Source organism: Podarcis vaucheri (assembly GCF_965113315.1).
Source record: "Podarcis vaucheri genome assembly, chromosome: 2".
In the NCBI taxonomy this organism is placed as follows: domain Eukaryota; kingdom Metazoa; phylum Chordata; class Lepidosauria; order Squamata; family Lacertidae; genus Podarcis; species Podarcis vaucheri.
This window is the reverse complement of record NC_138760.1, coordinates 5,424,927-5,450,097: the sequence shown is the minus strand read 5'-3', so window position 1 is coordinate 5,450,097 and position 25,171 is coordinate 5,424,927. Positions and strand designations below refer to the sequence as shown.

Below are 25,171 nucleotides of genomic sequence, written 5' to 3'. Positions count from 1 at the left end.
CGGTCAGTGGGGTGGAATGGCACCTACATCGGTCACTGCCACATTCACTCTTTGCAGCTCTCCTCTGTTCAGAACAGATGGGAGGGTAGGCACCCATTCCTGAGCCAGTGCAAATAGAAACTGAGCGGGATGAGTAAACAGTTTCTTGTATATTGTGGATTTTAGGAAATAGCTACTGAGACCTTTCGTGGACACCATAGGAGATATTAGTGAGCACAATGGCACCATGTTAGTGACTGCTTGTGTTGCAGTTTTGTATTTCTCATAAAGAGCCAAAGATTGCATTTCAGCTGGCTTGATGCCTTTTGTTAAAGGTCAATGTTTTCTACAAGTTGAATTTATTCCATAATTTATTACAGCCAGTTGATTCTAATCAAATGGGTTTTATGCCACAGATTGCTGTTCTTTAGTGGGGTGTATGTATGCATGTATAAATTTACATATATCAGTTGATACAGCTGCCTGCATTTTTGGACTTTCTTCGAGGGTGTGGTGATGGGGATTGTCCCAATGAGCCCATGCATTTCGAAATTACCACACTATTGTAGAATATCTCAGAAGTAGGAGAAAACTAAAGTAGCCCCTACACAAATAAAAGGGGGGGGGAGAGGAACAGGAACAAGGTGCAAACGTGTTTCATTTCCATTGTTTAATACGGTTTCAACATCCTGTGCTGCAGGCAAAAACATGAATGCCTGTATCCTCACCATGCATCTTGCTCAACTGATGACGTGCCAAGTCATTACTAATTACTGTAGCTCTTCCCTATATGACTCACGCTGCTTCTGGTAACGACTGTGCAACTGGTGCAAGGAATGTTTCGAGAAAGCACATAGCTCACTTGGAAGGGGGGGGGGTACAGAACATTCTGTTTCAGAAAAGGGTAGGGCTGAAGGGGACAAAGTATGGTAGGGACCAGGTCTCAGTGGCAGATTGCTTTCTTTCATGCAGATCAGAGCTGGGCCAACTTGGTTCCCTCCTGATGTTGTTGGCTACAACCCCCACCATCCCTGGCTATGGGCCATGCTGGCTGGGGCTGATGGGAGCAGGGAGTCAAACAGCATCTGTAGGGCACCACGTGGGCTACGCAGGGATTTCTAGTTCTATCCCTGGCATCTGCAGGTTTTAAAAAAGATTGGGTAGCCCTGCTTTGGAATCTCAACTGCATCAGCCTCAGGCAGTTTGGCCAGTGGTCAGGGATGATGGGAGATGTAGTCCGGCAGTGTCTGGAGGAGAGCCACACACTCCCCATCCCTAAGGGAGCAGGTGATCGGAAAGCTTCTCTATTTGAAACCCTGGAAAACTGCTTCTGGTCTGATGAAAAATAGTCTGATTTGGCATAAGACATGTGTTTGTGTTTCTGACTTGTGGGGTTGTACCAGTGATGACGTGTCATTGTACACCTTTTTGGAACCGAAGACTAGGATGCAAAGTACTGAGAGGAGAACTGTCGGAGTTAGTCATAGTTGTTGGCACCTGTCTGTCTCAGCAGACATGGAAGGGTGCACTTTCAGTGTCAAGTCATTAGAGAGTTACAGCTATGGCTGTGGAGACAGATATGGGAGAGACGTGTTTTATTGTCGGTGGGACAGCTAAAGGTATCTGGTTTTGCTGCTACAGGTGAACAATGATGTTTATTCTCTCTGCACTCCTCCCTTCTTCTGCAGAGAATGCAGGAATTAGTTATGTTTATTAAATTGGTGATTATTTAGAAAGCAAGTTTTTGAAAAGGCGCAAGCAGCAGAAGTAACACTTTTTCAGAAAAGAAGCTAGAGAGATGAGGCAGAGAGAGAGAGAGAGAGAGAATAGAAATTTGAAAAAGAAGGTGGGGAAAATGAGTGGCATGGCAAGAACAGCCAGTGATGACTGGGGCTGTATGTGGAATAATGGAGAAAGTGGAACAGCAAAGGCTAGCATTTGTACTAAGAAAGATAAATTTGATGCCATATGATGGCCATATCTCATGCTAACAAATATCGTCAACCTGCTTTCAACCTCCCTTAAGTGACATTATGAAAGCTATAAAAAAAGACTGGCGTTTGAGTTGGGACCTGAAGTGACATTTCAAAGTGAAATTGGAGGTTCCTTGTTGAATGAAATTACCCCCGGATTTTAGGTGAAGGCCAAAATAGTTTGTGAGATATTTTGGGGGAGGCTAATGGGACTTCCCTATCAGGTATGGAAAAGAAATATGAACCTCACATTGAAAGGGAATGGTCCACAACAGTGGCATAGCATGTGGGGGGCAGGAGCCAGGGGTCTATTGCCCTGGGTGCAAAATTAGGAGGGGGGGAGCAAAAATTCGAAAGAAAAATAAACTCCTTTGATAGTTTTAGTTTTTTTTAAAAAAAGCCAATCAAGCAGTGTAATTATTTCAAGAAATAAATAATAGCATAGCCTCCAAGTGCCACTTTTTAGCCATGGCACCCACGGAAAAAAATAAGCAAGTCTGATTTGTTCTTAAACAGAGAAATCCTGGTTTAAGATGGGGCCATAGGCAAAATTGCAGCTGGCTTTCAATGCCTTTGAAGCTCTCCTATGGAAGTGATGACGTGCTCCTTCCTGTTCAGTTTGCTTTCTACTGTTGCCCGCCCACGCTCCTGCTCACCCAGGCTCTTTCCCCAGGCTCTCCCTCCCTCCCCAATCCCATGACCAGAAGGGCAGGAGGGATCATTAAACCACTCAGGCGAGGTCTCTTCAGCTTGGCAGAGGAGCATTGCAGCAAAACAGTTGCCTTACAGCCAACGGGAGAGCAGCTGCCTCTGCATGGCTTTGCAAAATAATAATAATAATAATTATTATTATTCCAGTAGCACCTTAGAGACCAACTTAAGTGTGCATGCACACAAAAGCTCATAGCAATAGCAAAGTTAGTTGGTCTCTAAGGTGCTACCAGAAGAAATTTTTTGTTTGTTTGTTTGTTTGGACTATGGCCGACGAACATGGCTACCTACCTGTGACTATGGCTTTGCGAAGTTAGCTAGTTTTTTTCCTCCCCCCTGTTAGGATATTTCCGTTCCACCTTAAAAGGGAGCAGGATGTTTGTGTCACAGCCTGCGTATTTCCTGTTCACAGGATGTTTATGTTTTGCTATTGCTTTCCTTTCTCAGTCGGTCGGAGACTCTGACTCAGAACGGTCATGTTTTTCTTTGTTCTGATCAACGCTAAATAAAGTCTGTAAATATGCTCTCCTGCTGTGCATCTTCTGCTGTGTGCATTATCTGCTGATAAAGAGTGTGCACGAGCCCTGGCAAGGTATTTCCAGGAAACTCGTGTCGCTAGAAGCTGCGCCAAAGGCTTCGTGATTAATGAGCTGCTAAGATAAGAAGTCTTTGAAGGCAAAAAGGCTCACAGCTAAAGCAAAAAGCTGGAAATGGAGTTTCCCCAAGCTTCTGAGGCCACTGAGTGCCCAAAGTTAAATGGGAAAAATTATAAAACCTGGGCAAAATGGTGTGAGAGTTTGCTGCGTCAGTATGGAGTGTGGCATACTGTGTTTGAGGCCCCTCCGGTTCCTCTGACAGAGAAATGGAAAGGCCAGAATTTGAGGGCCATTGACGTAATAGTTCTGTCCGTCTCTCTTGAGGAACTTAAAACGTTGGCTGGCCACGTGACTGCACGTAAGATGTGGAATGCTTTGAAGTTAGCCCACCAGCCAGTCATCCCAGCCCAGAGTTTGACTGCATTGGAGGTCCTGGCTGTTTCCCAGAATGCGAGTGAATGCAGGGATGCTGAGGGCACCGGTTGCAGGCTGCAGGGGGAGCTGACTGCCACGTCAACCCAGGCAGCATTCCAGCCTCCAGGGGGAGCCAAGGAGTCGGCAGCTGAGAGCTCTGTTTCTCATGGGAACCAAGGTCATCGCCTTTGCAGAGGCCGGACAGGCAAAGGTAAACAGAGGCAGACGCCTGCAGATGGCCAGAAGCAGAGGGAGGGTGAAGAGCCCACGCTAGTGGAAAACAAGGTTTTGTTTGCTGGCACAGCTTCACCAAAGGCTAAAGGCACGTCTGCTGGCCAGGAGCAGGGGGGCAAGCTGCAAGAGCCCATGCCAGTGGAAAACAAGGATATGTTTGCTGGCACAGCCTCACCAAAGGCTAAAGGCAAGTCTGATGGCCAGGAGCAGCAGGGCAAGCTGCAAAAGCCCACGCCGGTGGAAAGCAAGGGTTTGCTTGCTGTAAAGACTGCTCCGAAAGCTAAAGGCAGGTTTATTGTGGATTCAGGCGCCAGTCGCCATATTTCAAAGGACCGGCACCTGTTTATCTCCTTCACACCTCAAGAAGGTGAGATCCACCTGGCTGACGGAAAGACGTTGCAAATCGCAGGAGAAGGGACTGTGAAACTGGCAAGTCTGCACATTACCATCAAAGGTGTACTTTATGTTCCGGGAACTGCAAGCAACTTGCTCAGTGTCCCACAGCTTACTGGGCGTGGTTTTCAGATTTCCTTCAAGAGGAGCGTCTGTGTCATCAGAAAAGGCAAAGAGGACTATTTGCATGCAAAGTTTATGGATGGTTTGTTCCATATAACTTATGACGACGCTAGTGCTGTTGTGTCTAATGCTGATTCTTGTTGTGTTGCACAAACTAACAAAGTTCTTCATGCAGGTTGCATTCACGATGCACATTGAAGATTTTGTCACCTCTCTTGGAAGGCACTGGCCAAGATGCCGGGGGTGGTTGAAGGTTTGACCATCAAACCCTGTAAATTTCACATGAAATGTGTATCTTGTGCAGAGAACAAGGTGAAGGTTGCTCCAAAAGGCAAGGAGTCTAGCAGGCAGGCTTCCAAACCCTACCAGCTAGTGCATGCGGACCTGGTTGGTCCACTTGCGCCCTCTTTGGGGGGAGCAAGGTACTTCATGGTTCTAATTGATTCTTTTTCCAGGTACATTCATGTGTTTATGCTCGAGCAGAAATCGCAAGCGTTTCCGAAATTTAAGGCATTCTGTGTTTGGTTGGAGAATGTTCATGGTAAACGTATTGGCTGTCTCTTTACTGATCGGGGTGGGGAGTTCACTTCTCAGCAGTTTGAAGCTTTCCTGACTGAGAAGGGAATCCAGCATGACATGTCAACGCCTAGATCGTCATGGATGAATGGGCTTGCGGAACGAGCAAATCAAACATTGCTGCAAGGAATGAAAACCTTGTTGCATGATGCCAATCTCCCTGATAAGTTTTGGGGGGAGGCTCTGAGGAATTTTGTTTACACTTTTAATCGCAGATTGTCATCACCTATTGGTTGTACCCCCTATGAGAAGATGTTTGGTAAGAAACCCAACATCAAGCACATGAGAATCTTTGGTTCTGACATGTGGGTACACACCCCACAAAGCAACAAGCTTGGGAAGCGTGGGGCACATGGTTTGTTCATGGGGTACGAAAAAGGTGCATACAGGGTATGGATGACTAACTCTAAGTCCATTAAGTTCACAAGGAGTGTTGAGTACAATCCTAAGTGGGGGGAAAATGTGGGAATTTTCCAGAGTTACCCAGAGGAGGATGAAGGTGATGTCAAGCAAGCAGCTAAAACTGAGGAAGCTGCTGAGGATGATGAGGATGAGGATGATGATGATGATCAGAGTTCGGATTCCAGTTCAGTGGGCGGCGCTACTGCTGGTGGCAGTGACAGTGATGACACAGCAGACTACAAGAGCGCAAAGGCCTCAGTCAGACCATCTGATGCGTCGGACAATGAACTGGAAGAACCACTGTTCACCATTGGTCACTTTTCTCCTAAGAAAGAGGTGATGAGTCAAGAAGACTTGCGTCTAGTACGCAGATCTGAGAGAGCCATGAAGGGCAGACCTCCAAAGAGATTTGCTGATGAGTTTGCTAAGACAGCAACTGCTGTTCTTAGTAGCTCAGAGAAGGTGTGGGAACCTTCAAGCTTCGAAGAGGTTCAGGAGTTAACCTCTACAGATGCTGAGCCTTGGCTTAATGCCATGAAGGCTGAAGTTGATTCCTTGAACAGGAACCAGACTTGGGAACTGGTACCGGTAGTCCCAGGAATGAGACTGGTTGGCAGCAAATGGGTCTTCAAGGCCAAGACAGACCAGAATGGCAAGGTAGTCAGACACAAAGCCAGATTGGTTGCCAGAGGTTTTTCACAGGTACCAGGACAGGATTACCACGAGACCTACTCGCCCACAGTCAAATATGAGAGCATTCGGCTGATGCTCAAGATCGCTGCGGAGGAGAAACTGCATGTTACCCATCATGACATTAATACAGCTTTTTTTGTACGGGATTTTGAACGAGGAACTGTTTATGCTTCCACCTGATGGGATGCAGATACAGAAGGGAATGGTCTGTAAACTGCGGAAATCCTTATAAGGTCTCAAACAGAGTGCCAGGTGTTGGAACACAAAACTCACTGAGACATTGCTTTCTCTAGGTTTTCACCAGGGCAAAGCTGATCCTTGTGTGTTTGTCAAGGAGGAGGGGCAAAACAAACTGTATTGTTTATGTTTTGTTGATGATCTTCTGATGTTTTGGAAGAATCAGGCTTTTTACCAAAGCACCCTAGCTCAGCTGAAGGAGCACTTTGACATGAAGGATCTTGGTGAGGTATACAACTATCTTTCTCTGCAGGTGGAGAGGGACCAAGCAGGTAATTTTCTGGTACACCAAACACAGAAAATTGCTGATGTATTAACCAGGTTGAATTTGGTTGATGCAAACCCAGCAGACACACCGATGGTGACAGGTTACCAGGTAGACAGTACTGCTGAAGCGTTTTCTGACACAACGCTGCACAGATGCATTCTAGGCAAGTTGAATTTCATTGCTAGATGCTTAAGACCTGACATAGCTGTAAGCTGTAACCTGCTCAGGTGTCTCTTTTTGGCTGCCTGCCTGCTTTCCCACAGGGCAGTTGCTGGAGGATTTCCCTTGAAGGGAAGGGATAGCTTAACTGGAACAGAAACGCCTATAGATGTTTTCCACCATCCAACCCAGCTCACCTTAACACCTAGGCAGTTCCTGAAGCCAGTAGTCCTAGAAGAATGATGCAGTTTGTGATGCAGAGATACATCCCTCTCATTTGCTGTTAAGTTGCTCAGTCTTCCTTTTGAAACTTTTGCAACCAAATTCCAATTCGCTAGTCTTTTGGAAAAAGCCATGGCATTCTGTGCTGCATGAGACCCTACAAGTCTAAAATTACAGGTTTTGCCAATCTTCAGAGCTGATGGAGACCAGTGGCGTAGCGTGGGTTGTCAGCACCCGGGGCAAGGCAAGTAATTTGCGCCACCTAACCCGTAGATTTTAGCACTTGAGTGCGAGCGCCCCCCCAGATGTTGCGCCCGGCCCCCCTGCACCCCCCACACTACGCCACTGGGGCTGGGGGCGAGCGAAGGAGCCAAGGACCCCCCCCCCAAAGGCTCAGCAGGAATTTGTTAAATTTATTATTTGCGGAGCCCCCACGGGCCGAGGCAGCCGAAGCCCCCTCCCCTCGGGCGCCTCCCCGCCCCCTCCTCTCCTTGGGCTGTAGGTGGAGCTCCAGATCCGGGCTTGGCGAGCGCCTCTCCTTCTCCCGGCCGGGTCCGGGGGCTTCCAGCCGTGCTCCGTCCTCCCCCCCCCGCGGCTGAGACTTGCTCTGAGAGCCGGAGCCAGCGGTGCCCCCTTCTGCCGGGAGACCCTTGCCTGCCCGCCGGCTTCCTCTCGGAGGGTTTTGGGGAGCGCAGGGCGCGGCGAGGCCCCTCGGAGCTCTCCTCCCTCCCAGTCGGCAGAAGCAGCCGCCGCCTGTGGCTGGGCCGAGGGGATGGCGGCGGCGGCGGGGTGCGGAGGCTGCCCGTGCCTGGCCAGGCGTCGGTGGCGGCGTTGGCGCTGCTGCAGCGGCTGCTCCTCCTGCGAGCAGTGAGTGGAGCGCAGCCGCAGCAGCGGCGGGGGGCACGCGCGCGCTAGGGCGCAAGGCTGGCGGTGGCGGCGGGGAGCCCGGTGGAGGAAGGAACTTGTCCCTTCCCTCTGGACTCGCGCCCCCCCAGATGTTGCGCCCGGTGCGGCCGGCACCCCTGGCACCCCCCACGCTACGCCACTGATGGAGACAGACATCTGCAGAGATGAAACCGCCACTTCATTTGCTTGTTTCGCTTCTCATGATCATTATCACAAGCACAGAATGGTGTGTGCCTTCCCCTACCCACAAATGGTTTATCTATGCAGCAACCATGTGAGCGAGGTTAGGCGAAGAGAAAAAGAGGGCAATACTCGCCCAAAGTCACCCGCGGGATTGGGGCTTAAGAGTAGGAATAAACAAATCTGTCCATTTTGGCTTCTCATTTTTCTGATAATCAGTTTGCCCCATCTTCACTTCAGTTTTCTTTTTTAAAAATGATACGAAAATGCACAGGCATTTCTCCTAAGGTAATGCAGAAACATTTTGAACACACTTTTAAAAAAGGTAAAGGACCCCTGGCAGTTAAGTCCAGTCGCGAACGACTCTGGGGTTGCGGCACTCATCTCACTTTACTGGCTGAGGGAGCCGACGTTTGTCCACAGACAGTTTTTCTGGATCATGTGGCCAGCATGACTACACCGCTTCTGGAGAACCAGAGCAGCACACGGAAACACCATTTACTTTCCCGCTAGAGCGGTACCTATTTACCTACTTGCACTTTGATGTGCTTTCGAACTGCTAGGTTGGCAGGAGCTGGAACCGAGCAATGGGAGCTCACCCCACCACGGGGATTTGAACCGCAGACCTTCCGATCGGCAAACCCAAGAGGCTCAGTGGTTTAGACCACAGCGCCACCCATGTCCCTTGAACACACTTAAGTAAAGGTAAAGGTACCCCTGCCCGAGCGGGCCAGTCTTGCCAGACTCTGGGGTTTGTGCGCCCATCTCACATCTATAGGCCGGGGGCCAGCGCTGTCCGGAGACACTTCCGGGTCACGTGGCCAGCGTGACAAAGCTGCATCTGGCGAGCCAGCGCAGCACACGGAACGCCGTTTACCTTCCCGCTGGTAAGCGGTACCTATTTATCTACTTGCACCCGGGGGTGCTTTCGAACTGCTAGGTTGGCAGGCGCTGGGACCGAGCAGCGGGAGCGCACCCCACCGCGGGGATTCGAACCGCCGACCTTTCGATTGGCAAGCCCTAGGCGCTGAGGCTTTTACCCACAGCGCCACCCGCGTCCCTTTCCCATAATATTTCTGTGCCGCATTAGTTGTTGTTGTTGGAGAACTACATTGCAAAATTAGGAATCCAAATTTCAAAGGGCAGCTCAGTTTTTGTTGTCATAATAATAATAATAATACCTTTACTGTCAATATACAACCTGTGTGCAATGAAATTAACCGAGCCTCCCTCCCCCCCCAAACACTCAGTCTCATTGCGCTCTGTGCGCTTGTCGCACAACACACCAACCCCGAAAGTCACTATATTACTGTATTGCACTATATTACTGTATTTTCCGTTGAGCAGCCTAACAGCCCACGGATAAAAACTGTTTTTTAGCCTGCTAGTTTGACTGATTATACTTCTGTTTCTCCTGCCCAAGGGTAGAAGATTAAAGAGGTTCTGGCCGGGGTGTGAAACATTCCTGAGAATTTTTCTCACTCTATCGGGCTCAGGGGACAGCCCATGATATTATGTGCTGTGTTCACCACCCTCTGTAAAGACTTTCTGTCCGTGGCTGTCAAGCCAACATACCACACTGTGATACAATGTGAGAGGACACTTTCTATTGTGGACCGGTAGAAGGAGGTCATCAATTGTTGTTTAACATATTGGTTTGGGAAGAGTGAATTGGGTAGTTTCCCATTAAAGTGCAAATGGAACAAATTTCTTCCCACTCCCTGGAAGAGAGCTCTTTCCTTACTCACCCAATCCAGGCTGCTGCTGCCTTTATAAGGGTTCTTCTCTCTCCTTACATCTTTGCTCCAGGATGCGTCCAGTCCAGAAGTCCTTGTGTGTGCTGATGGTGCTGATGGCATCCCTGGCTTTTCTCTATCTTCATGTCTGGTCACCGAAGCCCTACAGTACGGTGGACCTGCGACACCGGCCAGGCCGAACGCCAGAGCAGCTGTTGAGTGACCATCTGCTGGTGCCTGAGAAGAAATATGCACACATTGCTTTCCGGATTAAGGAGGAGATCCTGGAGTAAGCGCCCATCCCTATTTAACAAGGACAGTGCCTGTTTTCGGGTACCAGGCCCTCATGAAGCGCTACTTCTTTTTTGTTTGGGGGTGGAAGAGGTGTTGTATATGTGCTTTTAAAAAGGTATAGTGTCCAAACATCTGCAGTAGGATTCTTAAGGTTGCCATTCAACCCCCTTCCCGGGGGGGGGGTCAATTGAGAATATAAGTATCTGAATATAGGAATGGATGCATTGTGACATTAATGTGCATGCATGTAAATACTCATATCCCAAAGCATAGAGCTGACCATGGCGTGGCTCCAGTGGCCAACTCCTCCTCCTGCTGCCGTGGAGGGGAAGGAGGGTCAAAGCCATCTCCTGCCAGTAGCAATGCCAGGAGGACGGGAAGGAGGAGCCATTGAAGCTGTGTGGCCACCGGGTTTGGCTCCACCCATAGCTCCTCCCAACATTCTGATGTCACACATGGGACTTTGCACATGTGACGTCGCCCCCCCCCCCCATAAGCTGGCTCTTCTGACTGGATTTAAGACTCAGGAGACCACCTGGGATGCCATGTAGGGCAAGAATGTCTGGACTGTAGATTCAGCTGTCCACTCAACAGCTGAAATGATGTTACACATCGTAGGGAGCAGAGCAGGTCAGTGGTGTAGCCTAGGGAGAGAAACCTCTAGCCCCAAAGGTGTTCCAGTTGCTAGTACCTTGCTTCCATTCCTCCTGCCACTGCTTCCCCAGATACTAAATGTGTTTCACTTTTACCTCTACTATAATAGGAAACAGCCAGTGGTGCAGTAATGTAAATTTAGATTCTGGATTTATAGGTCTTATTCTGCTCCTGCTTTTAGATGTTAATGTAGCCTTGCTGCTTTGGAAGGGGGCAGGGTCCTGCTCATTCCTCTGTGTGGGGTCCTGAGCTGCTGTCCCACAGTCCTATCGTGATGGTACTGAGGGCAGCATCCATCTCCAGTGGGCGTGGGGGGGGAGATTATTAAATATTCTTCCAAGTAAGTCATGCTGTTGTTGCACATAGCGTATTCAGCATTGACAAAATGAGAATACCCCTCATCAATGTTTACTGACACGTACTTCTCCCTTCCCAGGCTCCTTCCAAAGAACTCCTGCAAGTGTGAGGTGGAACCTAGTATGAACTTCCCACTTCAGAAACAGCTCTTTGGTCACATCTATTCTCTGGAATTCGCAAACGCCTTCAGTCCTTCCGAACTGCCAGAGATAAACAGCAGGCGAAAACAGGAGTACCGCAGTTACCAGCAAAGGTGAGCTTCACCTGTGGCACGGTGGGTTCCCTGATCACGCCACACACGCTTGGTAGGGAGTTCTGTCGCAAAGGAGCAGCTGCTGAAAAGGCCCTGCTACTTGTTGCCATCCTTCTGTACAGGACCGCAGATGATGGTAACGGGAATCTCACATGGGAGCCGGAAACTATTGGGCGGTGCTTGGTTTATAGAATGGCAGCAGATTCCTGTTCCATCAGCAGAGAATTAAACCATAAAAGGTACTCCTGACCGGAGATATTATCCAGACTTAGGGAAAGGCTGGGTATATTTCCTTGCTTATCCTGTTAACAAAATCCAGCTTCCATTCCAGTGGTTTTTCCTAACCCACTTATACCCTTTAAACCCTTAATTTACCAACAACTCTGGTAACTCTGGGGTCTAGACATTGTACAAACCACTCAGATATATTTACTGTATTTAACAAAGATATTACTGTTTGCTGACATGGTTACTTTAAAATAGTACTGCCTTATTAAGTGGATAACATGTTACTGTCACTGTAAATACCAACAGCTTATTTCTAGTGACACTCACCAGTTTACACCTTTTGACATGTGCAGTTAGTCCCCTTTGTTGCTACCCATTTTGCACCGTCAGCTACGCATAAAGTGCTTGATCTGCAATTCTCTCTGAAGCTTCTACAGTGTGATTTGTTGTATTCTCCTGATGATTCCTTATCTGTAACATGGCTTGCTTACTCCATTTCCATCACATCAAATATGGCCTTGCTTTCTTTCCACCCAGCAGTTTCTCTTCAAGACAACTTAACTAAATGATTTTAATTATTTCGGTCCCTCCATACCTCCAGTGTGTGGTTGACTTGGCATGTAGCCTCCATTGTCCTCCATGTTTCCTCACATGGGCACACAGCTCATGTTAGATAGACTCCTGCAGATTCCATAGCTGCTGCCTTGCTTGAGCAGAAATGCACCTCAGCAGAAAGCTGGCCTCGTATTCTGTCACCTCCACTGGTCAGTACCACAGCGGAGTGAAGGGTCGGTTGTTTGGTGCTTCCTCCCAGCTTGAGGGGTGGTACATCATGGATGTAGCCGGGGTGTGTGTGTCAGCTGCCTCCCTAAATCAATCAAAATCAATACAAATCCCCTTTTTTGGGTAGAAACCCACCAAGTATGCTAGGCAGAGCCAGGTTACTTTAGCATGCATTACTTAGGGTTAGACTGCCACATTTATTTTTGGGGGGTTGGAATCCATAGCCTCTTTGTTCTGATCAATGGAAATGTCACAAAATGGTGAGCAAGCTTTTGAGACCACCAGAACTCTTCACAAGGCTGGATGTTTAGAAAAGCAGAAGAAGGTGAGGAAAAAGCTGACTTTGCATTGATGCCATAATGTCTGCAATGCAAGCATTTATTTTTCTAGTACAGTGGTACCTCGCAAGACGAATGCCTCGCAAGACGAAAAACGCGCAAGACGAAAGAGTTTTCCGTTTTTTGAGTCGTTCCGCAAGACGAATTTCCCTATGGGCTTGCTTCGCAAGACGAAACGTCTTGCTAGTTCTTGCGAGTTTGTTTCCTTTTTCTTAAAGCCGCTAAGCCGTTAATAGCCGCTAAACCGCTAATAGCCGCTAAACCGCTAATAGCCGTGCTTTGCAAGACGAAAAAACTGCAAGATGAAGAGACTCCACAGAATGGAGATGTTTGTCAGGCACAGCTTTGAGGGAGTGTGTGCTTACTGGACTTCCCTTCCACTTAGTTCTTAAAATTAAGTAGTCAGCTGGTGATCTGTTTTATTTTTTGTTTGATTTCTACTGCATTAAAATCACTGTAATCCACTTTGATTTTTAAAATGAAATTGTGGGCTACAAATATTTTTATCAATGGATAAAGATGTCAAAGCCAGAGGCTGGCATCCCTAAACCTTCTTCCTTTCCATTCTCCAAGGTCCCATTCTCCATCTGACCAGCTCCTCATTGTCAGAGCCAACTCACCTCTAGAGTATCCGGCCCAAGGGGTGGAAGTTCGGCCCCTCCGGACCATCCTCATCCCAGGCAAGTCTCTTCCCCTCCACTTGCGTCTCGAAGGAAACAACTATGGGGGTGGCAGGTGTGGGGGACAGGGGACCGTGTTGTTGGCACGGAGACTTCTTATTGTGGAACAGGGAAAGGTGAAAATTCATGGACCTCCTTGTGCATTTTTATTCCTCAGGTCTGAGTCTACAAGCAGCTGAAAGAGCTCTGTACCAGGTAAGGTATTTGGGACACAGAGATCTGATTGCGGGGATTAGGTGACGGTTTCTCAGCCTGATTAGTTTCTAACATCCCTGTATCCTTGCAAAAAGGAATGCTGGTTGTACCACTTAAGTTGCACACGGAGTTGCATGTTTGAATTTTCTGCTGAGGCAGCAGGTGAAGTTGCATGTTTGAATGCATTCAAGCACAGATTTTCCCACCTATAGCCTGAAATGGTGCAGGCCGGAAAAATGGTTACTGCTTGATTCTGCTAAATGTATAAACTGGTCCTGTTTCTTTGACAAATGGCTAGTGTGCGTTATCTCTTTGGGTGTTCTTAGATAATCTGAGGCCATGAAGCCACCGGGGGATCTTGTGTCTCTCTGTGTGTGATGATTCCTTGTCTTATATATTACGGTGGTATGTTGGTTTGCAACCGCTTTGGATTACAACCACGTCAAACCCGGAAGTGCGTGCCCCTTTTTTTGGATTACAAACAACTGGGGTGGGCCATTGGCAAAAGCGCGCCTTGGGTTACAACCTGTTTTGGTTTACAACCAGTCCTCCGGAACACATTATGGTACCACTGTATGCAGTTGCAGTTATGAGCTGGTTGTTTGGAGCATGTGACTCCTCTCTTCAACCGGTTTGGGGGGCTTCCGGTGGGTCTCTGGGATTCAATTCTAAGTGTTGATTATCACTTTAATATAGGTGGGGAACCTTTTTCAGCCCAAGGGCCACACTCCCTTCTGCACAAACGTCTGGAGGCCCCGTGCCAATGGTGGGCAGGGCCAGAGTGGCTGGGGCAACCCAGTCAGATGGGCAAGGCACAAATATTATTATTTTATTATATTATTATTTATTAAAAGTGGGTGGAGCATTGCATGTGAATTTTATCTTTATACAGTAGGCTAGTTTATACACAAACCCCTTTACTCTTCACCCAGGAAAGCAATAAACATTATCAGAGAACAATGACTCATTCCAGCCAGGCAAAAAGATTTGCGGAGGGTTAATATAGGTGGGGCTGTCACTTGGGAGAGTGTGAGCAGCACTGCACTAGATGTGGCAGCTTCTTCCCAGGCACAGGTCCATGCTTTAAAGCTTCATGTCTGAGCACGCCCCCCCCCACTGCCCCCCGAGCATTCCCTGTGGAAAAAGCTCCAACATCCCGCTAGTCAAAATCAGGACACTCGTTTTTGGGTCCACTCTCACGGGAGCCAGAGCACCAGACCAAAAAAACACAGGACATTCTGGGATCCAATCAGAAGGCTTCTGTAATTTTGGGATGTCCCGCTGAAATCAGCATGGTTGAGCAGTATGCATTTTCAATCTGCGGGAAACCTGAACTGACGTTTGCTCCAAATGTGTGCTAAAGAGTAGGTTTTGTGGGGAAAGTTCTGGGGTAAACAGTAACAAAGGAATTAAAAAATGCTCAGGCACTGAGCTTTTAATCATGCCCTGGGCCTGGAAAGAGCAGGACAAAAGCCAAGTATGGATGAGCTCTTCCTGTGTTTCCCAGCCCTCTTGCCTCCCTGTTGTCCCTCTCTTTTCCAGCTGTTTCCTCCTGGCACCCCTTCTTGTTGCACAATGTCAAGTTCTGAAGAAATGCAAACACTCATTTCTTTGTTCAAAGATTTATGCCCTACCCTTATTTTGCAATCACATTCCTCAGAGAGTCAGGCATCAGCCAAAGTACTGCAAGCCATGATATTTCCAGTCCTCTGGAATTCTCTTCCTGTAGCAGCAAAGAAAGTCCCAGCACCGTTATATTTTTTTGCGTTTGCTGAAAACTTTAATTCCCCTCCCCAAGGCTTTCCAAATGAGTATTTTTTCCTGCAGTTGGTTTTTATGTTTTAAGACTCTTTTATGATCTGTATTTTTAATATATATGTTACTTTGGCACACTGCTTGGGCATTCTCTGAATGTAGAGTGGTTCATAAATCCTGAAATAAATAATGAATATAATAAAATAAAATAAAAACAATAACTTAAAGCAATCAAACATTTACAAATTATATATATAAATATATATTCATTTGTAACTAAAAAATCAATTAAACACAAATTTTAAAATAAAGGGACTAATTAGGAGTCACCATATTAAATTCCATCTGCCCAGCTTGAAAAAAGCTTGCCAAAACAGAAACATTTTCACAATCAATGGAAAGTAGCAACGGATGTGGGATTAAGCAAATTTCATGTGTCACAGCAACTACTGGGTGTGACCACCAAGAGAACCGTGCTTATCTTGATTGAAAAAACCAAAGCTTGCGGCAGGTTCTTGCAAATTATCTAGGATTGCTCTGTGTACCTATAATTTATTTGCATGTAACCAAATTTGTACTCTGCAGAAAATATGCTGTATAAACCGGTGTCGTTAGATTTTGATTCATGGAACATCCTATAAAGTTTTCCATTCTGTTCCCAGCACACCATTTTACCAGAGAGATCCTAAAGCTGAGGTGGGGAACCTGTGACCCTCTACATGTTTGGGGACTCCATTAGGGTAGCCATATTCCAGGGATCAAAACCCCAGACACCCCACCACCATCGGGGCACCCCTCACCAGTCTGCATCTCCCTTGCTCGCCCCTCCCTGCCACTAACCCCTTCCTCTCCTGCCTGCTCCCCCCTTCTTCCCTCCCCTCTCTTTGCTGTCTTTGGCCTCCTGCTCACGCTGGGAGGCTGAGCAGCCCCGGCAAGGTCACACAAGGCCAGGCAACTGCCGGGACCAGCGCAGGGCCTAGTCCGGCCAGGAACAACACCAGGCCTAGCACGACCCCCAGCAGGCTGCTCCAGGCCACCCGATGCCTGCCTTCTGTTCCTGGGCACAGTGCCTTCTGAACATGGGCGTGCTCCACAAAAAATAATAATAAAATAAAACATAAAAATAAAAAACAACACCCCCCAACCTGGACATTTAATCCAAAATGCAAAAATCCACCCAAATGCTGGCCCCCCCAAAACCGGATGTGTCCAGGAAATCCCAGGTATATGACAGCCCTAGACTGCATCAGCCCCAGCCAGCTTGGCCGATGGCTAGGAGTAATGGGAATTGTAGTCTAAGCAAGATAGAGGGCCATCTCTGTTTCCCATCCCTGTTGGAAAGTCACAAGCTGGCTTCCTTCATTCTTGACCCTGCTTTTTTCCCTTTGACAGGTCAACTTGACAGCTACTATGGGCACTTTCGATGTGGCTGCAGAAGTGGAAGGGGTCAAAGTGGAAGGGGAGGGGGGCATGCAACTCATCATGTCAGGATCCCAACTGGACAACCTCAATCGGCAAATGCAGTTTGTCACCTACACCAACACACTCTTCCATCCCAACACAGCAGATACAGGTGGGTACAGAAGGGGCATTCATTGCACTGGGGTGTCATTGCAGAGAACAGGGGGAAAGGCACAGGATGGCACAGCACAGAACCAAGGAAATCTTGTCACAAGGCAGCACAAATGAGAAAAAAATGAACAAAATGGAAACAATTGTGGGGATATGAACAAAGACTTTGTGGTAGGCCTATTTTTTGACAGGATGTATCAGATACATCCTTTGAGCTACTGTCTAAAATGGGCGCTAAGAATGTGAGCTAAGAGCTAACTAGTCTCCAGTTCAAGTTGTGCCTCTGCTATTAGGTGACTCCCTCAGACCCAGTCCTTCTGTCTGCTATATAGGAGAAATAATTGGGATGCTGTAAGAAGCAGACTCCTTGCAGATACCTGGGAGTTGAGCCTGGCCACACTCGTAACCTCAGAGTTACACTCGTAATTCAGACACTGAGTACTCATCACCCCCACCTTCTTCCCAAGGATCCAACAACGTACCTGTGGTTGCAGGGACAAGTAGGGTGGGTGAAGGAGCTCTCAAGCTGAATGTTCATTTTCACCAAGGGGAGAACTTGGGGTTTCAAAAAAGATGGCACTGTAATGCCAGTTCCCACTGCTCCTGCTGCTAGTGTTCCCACTTCCCCCCCAAGTAAGGATTGTGGGCCCTTGAGGGGACAAGGACAGATAAAGGTGAAGGTCGGCATGTCAGGTGCAAGCAGGTGTTCTCACAATTGCTTGCGAATGTGGCAAATGTGCAAAAGGTTAAGTTGCTTGTGAGGCATTATCCTATTGGACTGGAAGACCCTGGGGGTCTCTTCCAGCCCTGTTCCTGTTGTGGCAGTTCTATGGTGAAGTGCTCTGAATACATGGAGGGGAGCGTAGAGACTGTTGTTGCTGTGATTGGAATTCTGCCTTCCCCACTCTCAAAAATTGACTAGTGTATGCATTTATTGATTTGATTAGATTTCTTACCTGTTCTTTGCCATATGTTCCCAGGGCGGGTTACAACAATAAAATATACAATTTTAGGCAATGCAATGCCTTTCAGTTTGACCAGGCATTTGGGGGCTGTATTTACGTAAGTAGTGTATGTTTTTTTGGGGGGGGTAATTAAAATTCATTTTATTTTTTGTTTTTGTTCTGTTTAATAGTATAATACCCTGTGGCCCCAGGGATAGGGCAGGATAGTAGCTCAAGGAAGGATGCTATTAAAAAAAATGAAGAAATGCCATGTTTCTGAAAGATATTGCCAGATTGCTACAGGGGATGTGTGATTTTGCTAGGCTGACAACTGTGGAAATTAATAAACTGTGCAAGCTGGAATCTGCGTAAGCGTCTTCTCATGGATGGCTGACATTTTGCACCTGGCTCTGCCTGGTGGACCTCAAAGTTCCAGTCAAAAGGCGAAGTAGATTTTGCAAGCCTGAGGTTTGCCAGCCCCTGGCTTAAAACACACTCCTAGGCATTATCTATGTCTATTTAGATGTCTGGTTAAATTCAATGGGACTCACTCCCAGGTAAGTATCTATAGCAGGGATCTGGGAGCCTTTGGTTCTCCAGATTCCCCAAACTTCCAGAGCAGTTTTTCAGTATGTAGAAGGGCTTCAGAGGAAAGGGGAGATCAGCAAAACACACCTTTCCCCCTTTCTGCTGATGGGAGCATAATGTGAACAGAACTCCACTCACAGGCTGCTCCTGTCAACAGAAACTTCAGACCTAAACTGTTATCCCCATATTATAGTTGAAGGGTGAGTGCTGAGGAGAGACAGTGGTTTGGATAAAGGCAGCCACCAAGGTCATCGCTGAGGTGAGATTTTTAAAATCTGGGTCTGGCCAGCTCAAACTCTTGGTCCTTAGAATGTACCAGTTTGTACTATGTGTGTGTGTGAATGGTAGAGGAATATCAGCCCACAGCCCGTCATTCACACAGAAAAGGCCTTTGTAGCAGAGAGTCTTTGAAGTCGAGAGTCCCACTCAGAAGAGCCCCTCAAGTGCAGCAGGGCTAGCTTGCCACATTTTGGAGTAATGCACATTATCATCTAAAGAACATTAAGCTCAGTCTAAAATTAGCTTAGTACACCAGAGCTCCCAGGCCAGAAACACGTCCAGTGGTTTTAGCATTGTTTTCAAGTGCTTACAGCTCTAGACTGGTGTTCTGCTCCTTCCTCTGTTTTCCAGTGCAGTTTTCTACCGATGAGCACCATGCATCTTTCATCATCCGCATCCGCCATGCGCCTACGCCCAAGCTCTACAATCCAGGACCCTCCAGTAGAGGAGCAAGTGGCGGTGAGTACTACACATGAGGTGTCTAGCACACAAATGTTCCAAGGGAAGGCCTGGCCTTCGAGCCCATCTGCTGTGTCCAACTTCAGACTTGGGTGATCAGAAGTAAGAGTCTTTCCTTTCCCCAACACTCTACCCCACCCCAGTCTTTGTCCTCATCACATCCTTAGAGATTCTCTCGTCTTTTTTGGTCTCAAATTGTTCCAGGATTAAGTTCTGATTTTCACCACGGGCCTTGAGGGGAAAGCTCAGATGAGGCCCTGCACAGGGCTGCATGCCACCACTGCCCCCTGCATGCCACCTCCATTTGTGTGCTATAGCAACATAAGGGCGCAACAGCTTAGAGCAGCGGTAACCATGCTCAGGAGTCATGTAACTAAAGCTAAACATAAACGTACGGGCCAGTCTTGACAGACTCTAGGGTTGTGCGCTCATCTCACTCTAGAGGCCGGGAGCCAGCGCTGTCCACAGACACTTCCGGGTCACGTGGCCAGCATGACGAAGCTGCTCTGGCGAACCGGCACCAGAGCAGCACACAGAAACACCATTTACCTTCCCGCTATAAAGCGGTACCTATTTATCTACTTGCACTTAAGGGTGCTTTCGAACTGCTAGGTGGGCAGGAGCTGGGACCGAACGACGGGAGCTCACCCCACCACGGGGATTCGAACCGCCAACCATGCGATCGGCAAGTCCTAGGCACTGAGGTTTTACCCACAGCGCCACCCACGTCCCTATAAACTAGTCTATAGTAATCCTGGTTCATAGTAAGCATTGTGTTTGGGAGCATGTCTTTTCAAGGTATCTCTTGCTCTCTAGCAGCCCAAGAACCCACTGCAACAGAGTTGGACACCATGGTGCTTGATCAGCTGTGGTGCCGCCCTTGTGGAATTCTCTCTCCTGAGTGGTTCACCTGGTGCCCTCGCTGTTTCATTTCTATCTTTCTTTTTGGTGCCTTCTTCCTTGGAAACCAACCTGGAAGCATTGCTATAAGGCAATATAGAAGTCCTCTAAATGAGCAGATAGCTGCTGGATGAGTTGTTTCTTTTTTAATCTCAACATTGGAAACCGTGAAGGATATCCATTTCTGCCCAAGGCTTCTCAAGCCACTCCCTCTGAGCCATCCCTCAGCAGAACCTTTCCAACCTCTCCTGTGTTGTGTTTCCTCTGCAGAATACGACATCAGTGCCCTGGTCACCATAGCAACGAAGACCTTTTTGCGCTATGACAAGCTGCGAACACTGATCAGCAGCATCCGCAAGTTTTATCCCACCGTGACCATCATCATTGCTGATGACAGCGAGACCCCTGAACATGTGCAGGGACCCCACATTGAACAGTACTTTATGCCCTTTGGCAAGGTGTGGAGACTAGCTGTGGGAAGGCTCAGGCACATTTCTCAATCTCTGCTGGGTTCCATTGGGATGTGCTATCTAAGGGAAACCAGCTCTGGGGTCAGGCTCCTGAAGTAGAGATGGGGGTGGAATGGGGCTAATTGACACCTACTAAGAAGGGAAAACTCCACTGTCACTTTCCCTTGGGGAATTTCACTTTTCTGTGTTCCAGAATTCATGATGGGGGATGAGTGGGAATCCTCTCACCAGTTCAGTTAACTCCTCATCGCACATTAACTGTATCTACACTAACAATCAGGATGGGTAAAGAGTTTAAATGTATTCTTGTACGTGAGCCTAGTCCACATTAATGATTACAACATTGGGGTAGCAATGTGAATTACTAGAATATGGAATACAAGAATGCAGTATTGTATTCATGGTACATGGTGACTGGAGTGGAGTAGTGGCTGAATAAAACCACAATGTTGAGGTAACCCCAGGCTGGAGAAAGTTGGTAGAGAACAGTATGGGGATCAGCAACTGGAGACCTACAAGTCTCATCTGGGACTCTGTAGGGAACCACCTGACCCCCTAGTTGCCAATGTAGAATGAAAAACTATTTACTAGCCAGGGGTCTAGGGAGGGATAAGCAACACTTGAGTTCCTGGAGCCCAAGGAGCAGCATGGTGCCCAGTGATTGAGCTCATGATATTAAATGGTAAGATGCTTCATGGCAAAGCAAGATGGCTGTGTTTCACTTTGACATTAGCAGTGTTGTGAACAGTGCTTGCAGAACTTTCCCTCCTTTTCTAGGGCTGGTTTGCCGGCAGAAACCTTGCCATTTCCCAAGTGACCACAAAATATGTTCTGTGGGTAGATGATGATTTCATCTTCACACATCGCACCAAAGTGGAGAAGCTGGTAGATGTCCTTGAGAAAACTACCCTGGATCTGGTGAGTGCCTTTCCTGTAATTGCTTTTCCTGTTCCCCATTTCTTTCATCTGAAGCATGGGTGTCAAACATGTGTCCCTCCAAATGTTGTTCCTATCAGCTGTTCCAGCAGGATAATAAGAGTGGGCATCCAGGAGCATCTGAAAGGCCACAGGTTCTCCATCCTTGGTCTGAAGAGACGGACTGACATCTCTCCAGCCAAGCCTTCTAATACCTATTATACAACATGGCAGCAAAATGCAGCTTCTAGAATTGGAGAAAGATGCTCGCAATGGGCCCCTTGACAGCCATGACACTTGAAGGGATCTGTGGGGACAGCAGCAGGGCTGGGGACATGTCACATTCTGAAGTCCAAATCAGGCTTGTAGGGAGAGCCAGTAAGGAAGGAACCTAGTCTAAATTAGGCTGAAATTGGCTCCTATTTTCAACAAGCTTTTTAAGTATAGATCTTTCCCAGTCGGCATCTGTATAAGAATTGTTTTTAGATATTTTCAGGTGTTTTAAATCATTTGTGTGTTTACTGATCTTCCCACATTGGAGGCAGTATGCCTCTGAAAACTGGTTTCTGGAGAAGCCTAGTGGGGAGAGTGCTGCTGTGCTCCTGTCTTGCTTGTGGGCTTTCCATAGCATCTGGTTGAGAAGAGGATGATGGACTGCATGGGCATTTGGTCTGATCCAGCACAATTGTTTCTATGGTCTTGAGGGGGACCATGGGGAAACTGCCCTACTCCTTGATAATTTTGGTTGCCATTTTTGCACCTCTGGGAAGCAGGCTGGCTGGCTGCTATTGGAGACAGCATTTGGTCTGAGACTCTCAAGGCCAATTCTTGCATAAATCCACACGTCTGTGCCAATAGAGTCTGTCCCTTGTATGTCTGACCCAAACTCTGTCCCATCTCTGCATCCATCCCAAATGTCCTCTCTTGTGCCTGGCAGGTCGGTGGAGCAGTGCGAGAGATCACCAGCTACACCACCACATACCGCCAGCAGATCAGCGTGCAAGCTGGTGGTGAAGATGGAGATTGTCTGCACATCCGCCAGGGTTACCATCACGTCATTGAAGGTTTTCCTGACTGTGTGGTTACTGATGGTGTGATCAACTTCTTCCTGGCACGCACCGAGAAGGTTCTGCAGGTTGGCTTTGACCCTCGCCTCAGTCGTGTTGCCCACCTCGGTGAGTCATGCTGGCACAGTCCAAGTGGTGCTTAGCATGTGTAGGCAAGGAGCATTGGCTTAACTCTAGGGGTGGCACTTTTGTACAAGGCAGCGGGGGAAAACTGTATGCAGTGTACAAGTCAAGTGATGTGCTTGGGACCCCTTGTGAGTGCGGTGGGTGCTTGGAGCATAATTTAGGACCAGTGACCATATCTGGACTAAGCTGGTTTTTTGGCCGCATGAGGGCTTCCTGGCTAAAATCCAGAAGACCGTGCTAATCCTCCTCCTCCTCTCTCTCTCTCTCCAGAATTCTTTATTGATGGCCTGGGTATTCTGCATGTCGGTTCCTGTTCCGATGTGGTGGTGGACCACGCCTCAAAGCTTAAGCTGCCATGGCTAAAGACAGACAGTGAGAAGCAGTATGCCAAATTCCGCTATCCCAACTCAAGTGACAACAGCCTGACCACCAAACAGAGCTTCTTTTACTTCAAGAACCGTTTCAAATGCATGACCGGCAACTAGTCTCTGGTGCTAATGAGTTTAGCTTCACCCCTGACAACTGGCTTTGTCCTCAGGCAATTGGGCTTACCAATCTCAGGCAGCCTGCTCTGGCAATTGGCCAGAGCCCCAGGCAAATGGCCTTGTCTGTCAGCTAGCCAAACCCCCAGAACTCAGGGTGGCCTCAGCAGCCTCAGGCTTAAAGAGCAGTTTGGGAAATGGGCAGCCATGACCACTTTTTTAAAAAAAGAAAAAATGTCTTTTCTAGCAGGATGGAGAGACTGTGCTATTGCTTGATTCTGAGCCTTAGTGGTCAGGAGGATGTGACCTGTTCCTGTGTTTGTTTCGCCCTGTTATGTCTCTGAACTGGAGAATCTTGGATGGGGTGTGATACTTGAGAGCGCTGGAAGTTAACTTTCTTTCTTTCCTAGTTGGAAGCAACCACAATTTTTTCTGGGCTTCCCCCTGCATCTCGCCACACACAGACACAATAATTTATCCAGTGCCACAACTTTTTGTGCCAAGTCTTTACATCTGTGCTCCCTTCTTCCCAATTCCTTTCCCTCACGCATCCTCAAGCTGGTGCCATCCTGGGACATTTTGAAGTGCCAAAGACTACAGTGATGGAAAGCAGCCACCAGGGGGAAGCTTTGAGGTATAAATTGCTGCAAAGCAACAGAAAAGGAGGACAGCAGGGGCCATAAAACAGCACACTCAAAACTCCAGACAAGTTCAGGTTTGTCCACTCCTGCAGAAGAAGTGGCCTGTGTTCATAGACAGTGGGGTGGGAGCTGGGAGCTTATTTTCTAATGTGGCAGGATTTTTATATGCTGAAGAAGGCAGACTTGTGTACAACAGACTGCAATGTTTTTATTTCAAACAAAATCCATTTGACATGTCCCCCCCCCCCATATCCCTGAACCCTTTTGCCTTCTTGGTCCCAACTGCGTAATCGGTATTACTGTTCTTCCTACAGCTGCTGTTTGTTTTTTGGGGGGTGAAATGCTTATGAAGCAGGGCTGGGTTTAGTTTTTCCTGCATATTTAGGTCCAATGCATGGGATTGGTCCTACAGCAAGTAAGCAGCAGCCATTAAGACCACTCTGTTATATGACACGCTTTCCCCACCCCAACCCCCATATGATGTGCACTCCTTCCTGGCAGCCTGGCTATGAAGTGCTCATCTGCAACTGACTGCAGAGGTGTTGAGACAGAGAGGCAATCGTAGCACTAGCCAATCAGCTCTAGGCACCGAAGCACTTCTGCAGCAGGGAGAGTGATGCTGAGGGGATAGAGATGGAAATTGCAAGAGTCAATGTGGTTGGAGCAGGACTGATGATCACTGCCCTTTAGCTGTGAAGTTCAAATATATTTGTTGTACTACCATAGCGCCCCCTTCCTCCAAACTCACTCTCTCTCTCTCTCTCTCTCTCCATGACCTAAAGGTTCCCTCTGGTCATGTCAATAGACCCAGAGCAAATGGCTCTTCTTCAGAAGGGGGAACATGTTGCTTTCCTGAGAGTGTTCTTGTGCTTTTCTGCCACAACCATCAGATAAGCAATGGCCTCAGTAGGTAAAGAATTGATGCTTAGTTTTTTCCTTCTACCTACCTACCTTCCCCCTCCAGCCTAACACTCTTGCTTTTTATAGGGTTGTTTCTTGTTCCAGGATGATGCATTATGTCTGAGTTGCTAGATCACAGTTTCAAAAAGATTCAAATATAGAACTGGGTCTCAAATAAGGCATTTGCTAGATTGGTCAGTTGGCTGTAACAGAGGCTGCTGAAGTCCCATTCAAAAATGAAGTAAGCCCTGTTGAGCGTAGTTGGACTTACAGCACAACTGTTAACTCAGAAGCAAGTCTCTCATCTCTGTTTATCCATTCAGCAGAATCACATGCTAAAAGGTAAGGCATTGAATCTTTCACTGCCCTATGTAAAGTAGGGCAGGTGAAGCCTCTTTAGTTTTAGCATACATATTGATATGTAAATAAGATGGGTTCTCTCTCTTGCTGTCATGCCACTTTATTTATTTATTTATTAAATTGGGCAGT

At 47.6% G+C, this 25,171-nt stretch overlaps 1 protein-coding gene across 7 annotated transcripts in view; it reads left to right on the top strand.

Moving 5' to 3' along the window:
• The window catches only part of B4GALNT1 (beta-1,4-N-acetyl-galactosaminyltransferase 1), a 46,813-nt gene extending 22,058 nt beyond the window's left edge, over positions 1 to 24,755 (top strand). For 6 of the 7 annotated variants that reach the window (XM_082208449.1, XM_082208446.1, XM_082208448.1 and 3 more), the window contains 10 exons: positions 9,876 to 10,091; positions 11,187 to 11,360; positions 13,283 to 13,389; positions 13,547 to 13,584; positions 16,732 to 16,912; positions 19,074 to 19,181; positions 20,352 to 20,539; positions 21,329 to 21,469; positions 22,404 to 22,641; positions 22,930 to 24,755. In XM_082208449.1, the coding sequence (XP_082064575.1) occupies positions 9,877 to 10,091; positions 11,187 to 11,360; positions 13,283 to 13,389; positions 13,547 to 13,584; positions 16,732 to 16,912; positions 19,074 to 19,181; positions 20,352 to 20,539; positions 21,329 to 21,469; positions 22,404 to 22,641; positions 22,930 to 23,144 (1,605 nt within the window). In that variant the 5' untranslated portion in view covers position 9,876 and the 3' untranslated portion in view covers positions 23,145 to 24,755. Of the gene's footprint in view, positions 1 to 775; positions 884 to 9,875; positions 10,092 to 11,186; positions 11,361 to 13,282; positions 13,390 to 13,546; positions 13,585 to 16,731; positions 16,913 to 19,073; positions 19,182 to 20,351; positions 20,540 to 21,328; positions 21,470 to 22,403; positions 22,642 to 22,929 lie in introns of those variants that run through there. The other variant, XM_082208451.1, reaches the window with a different exon arrangement.
• The last annotated feature ends 416 nt before the right edge of the window (positions 24,756 to 25,171 follow it).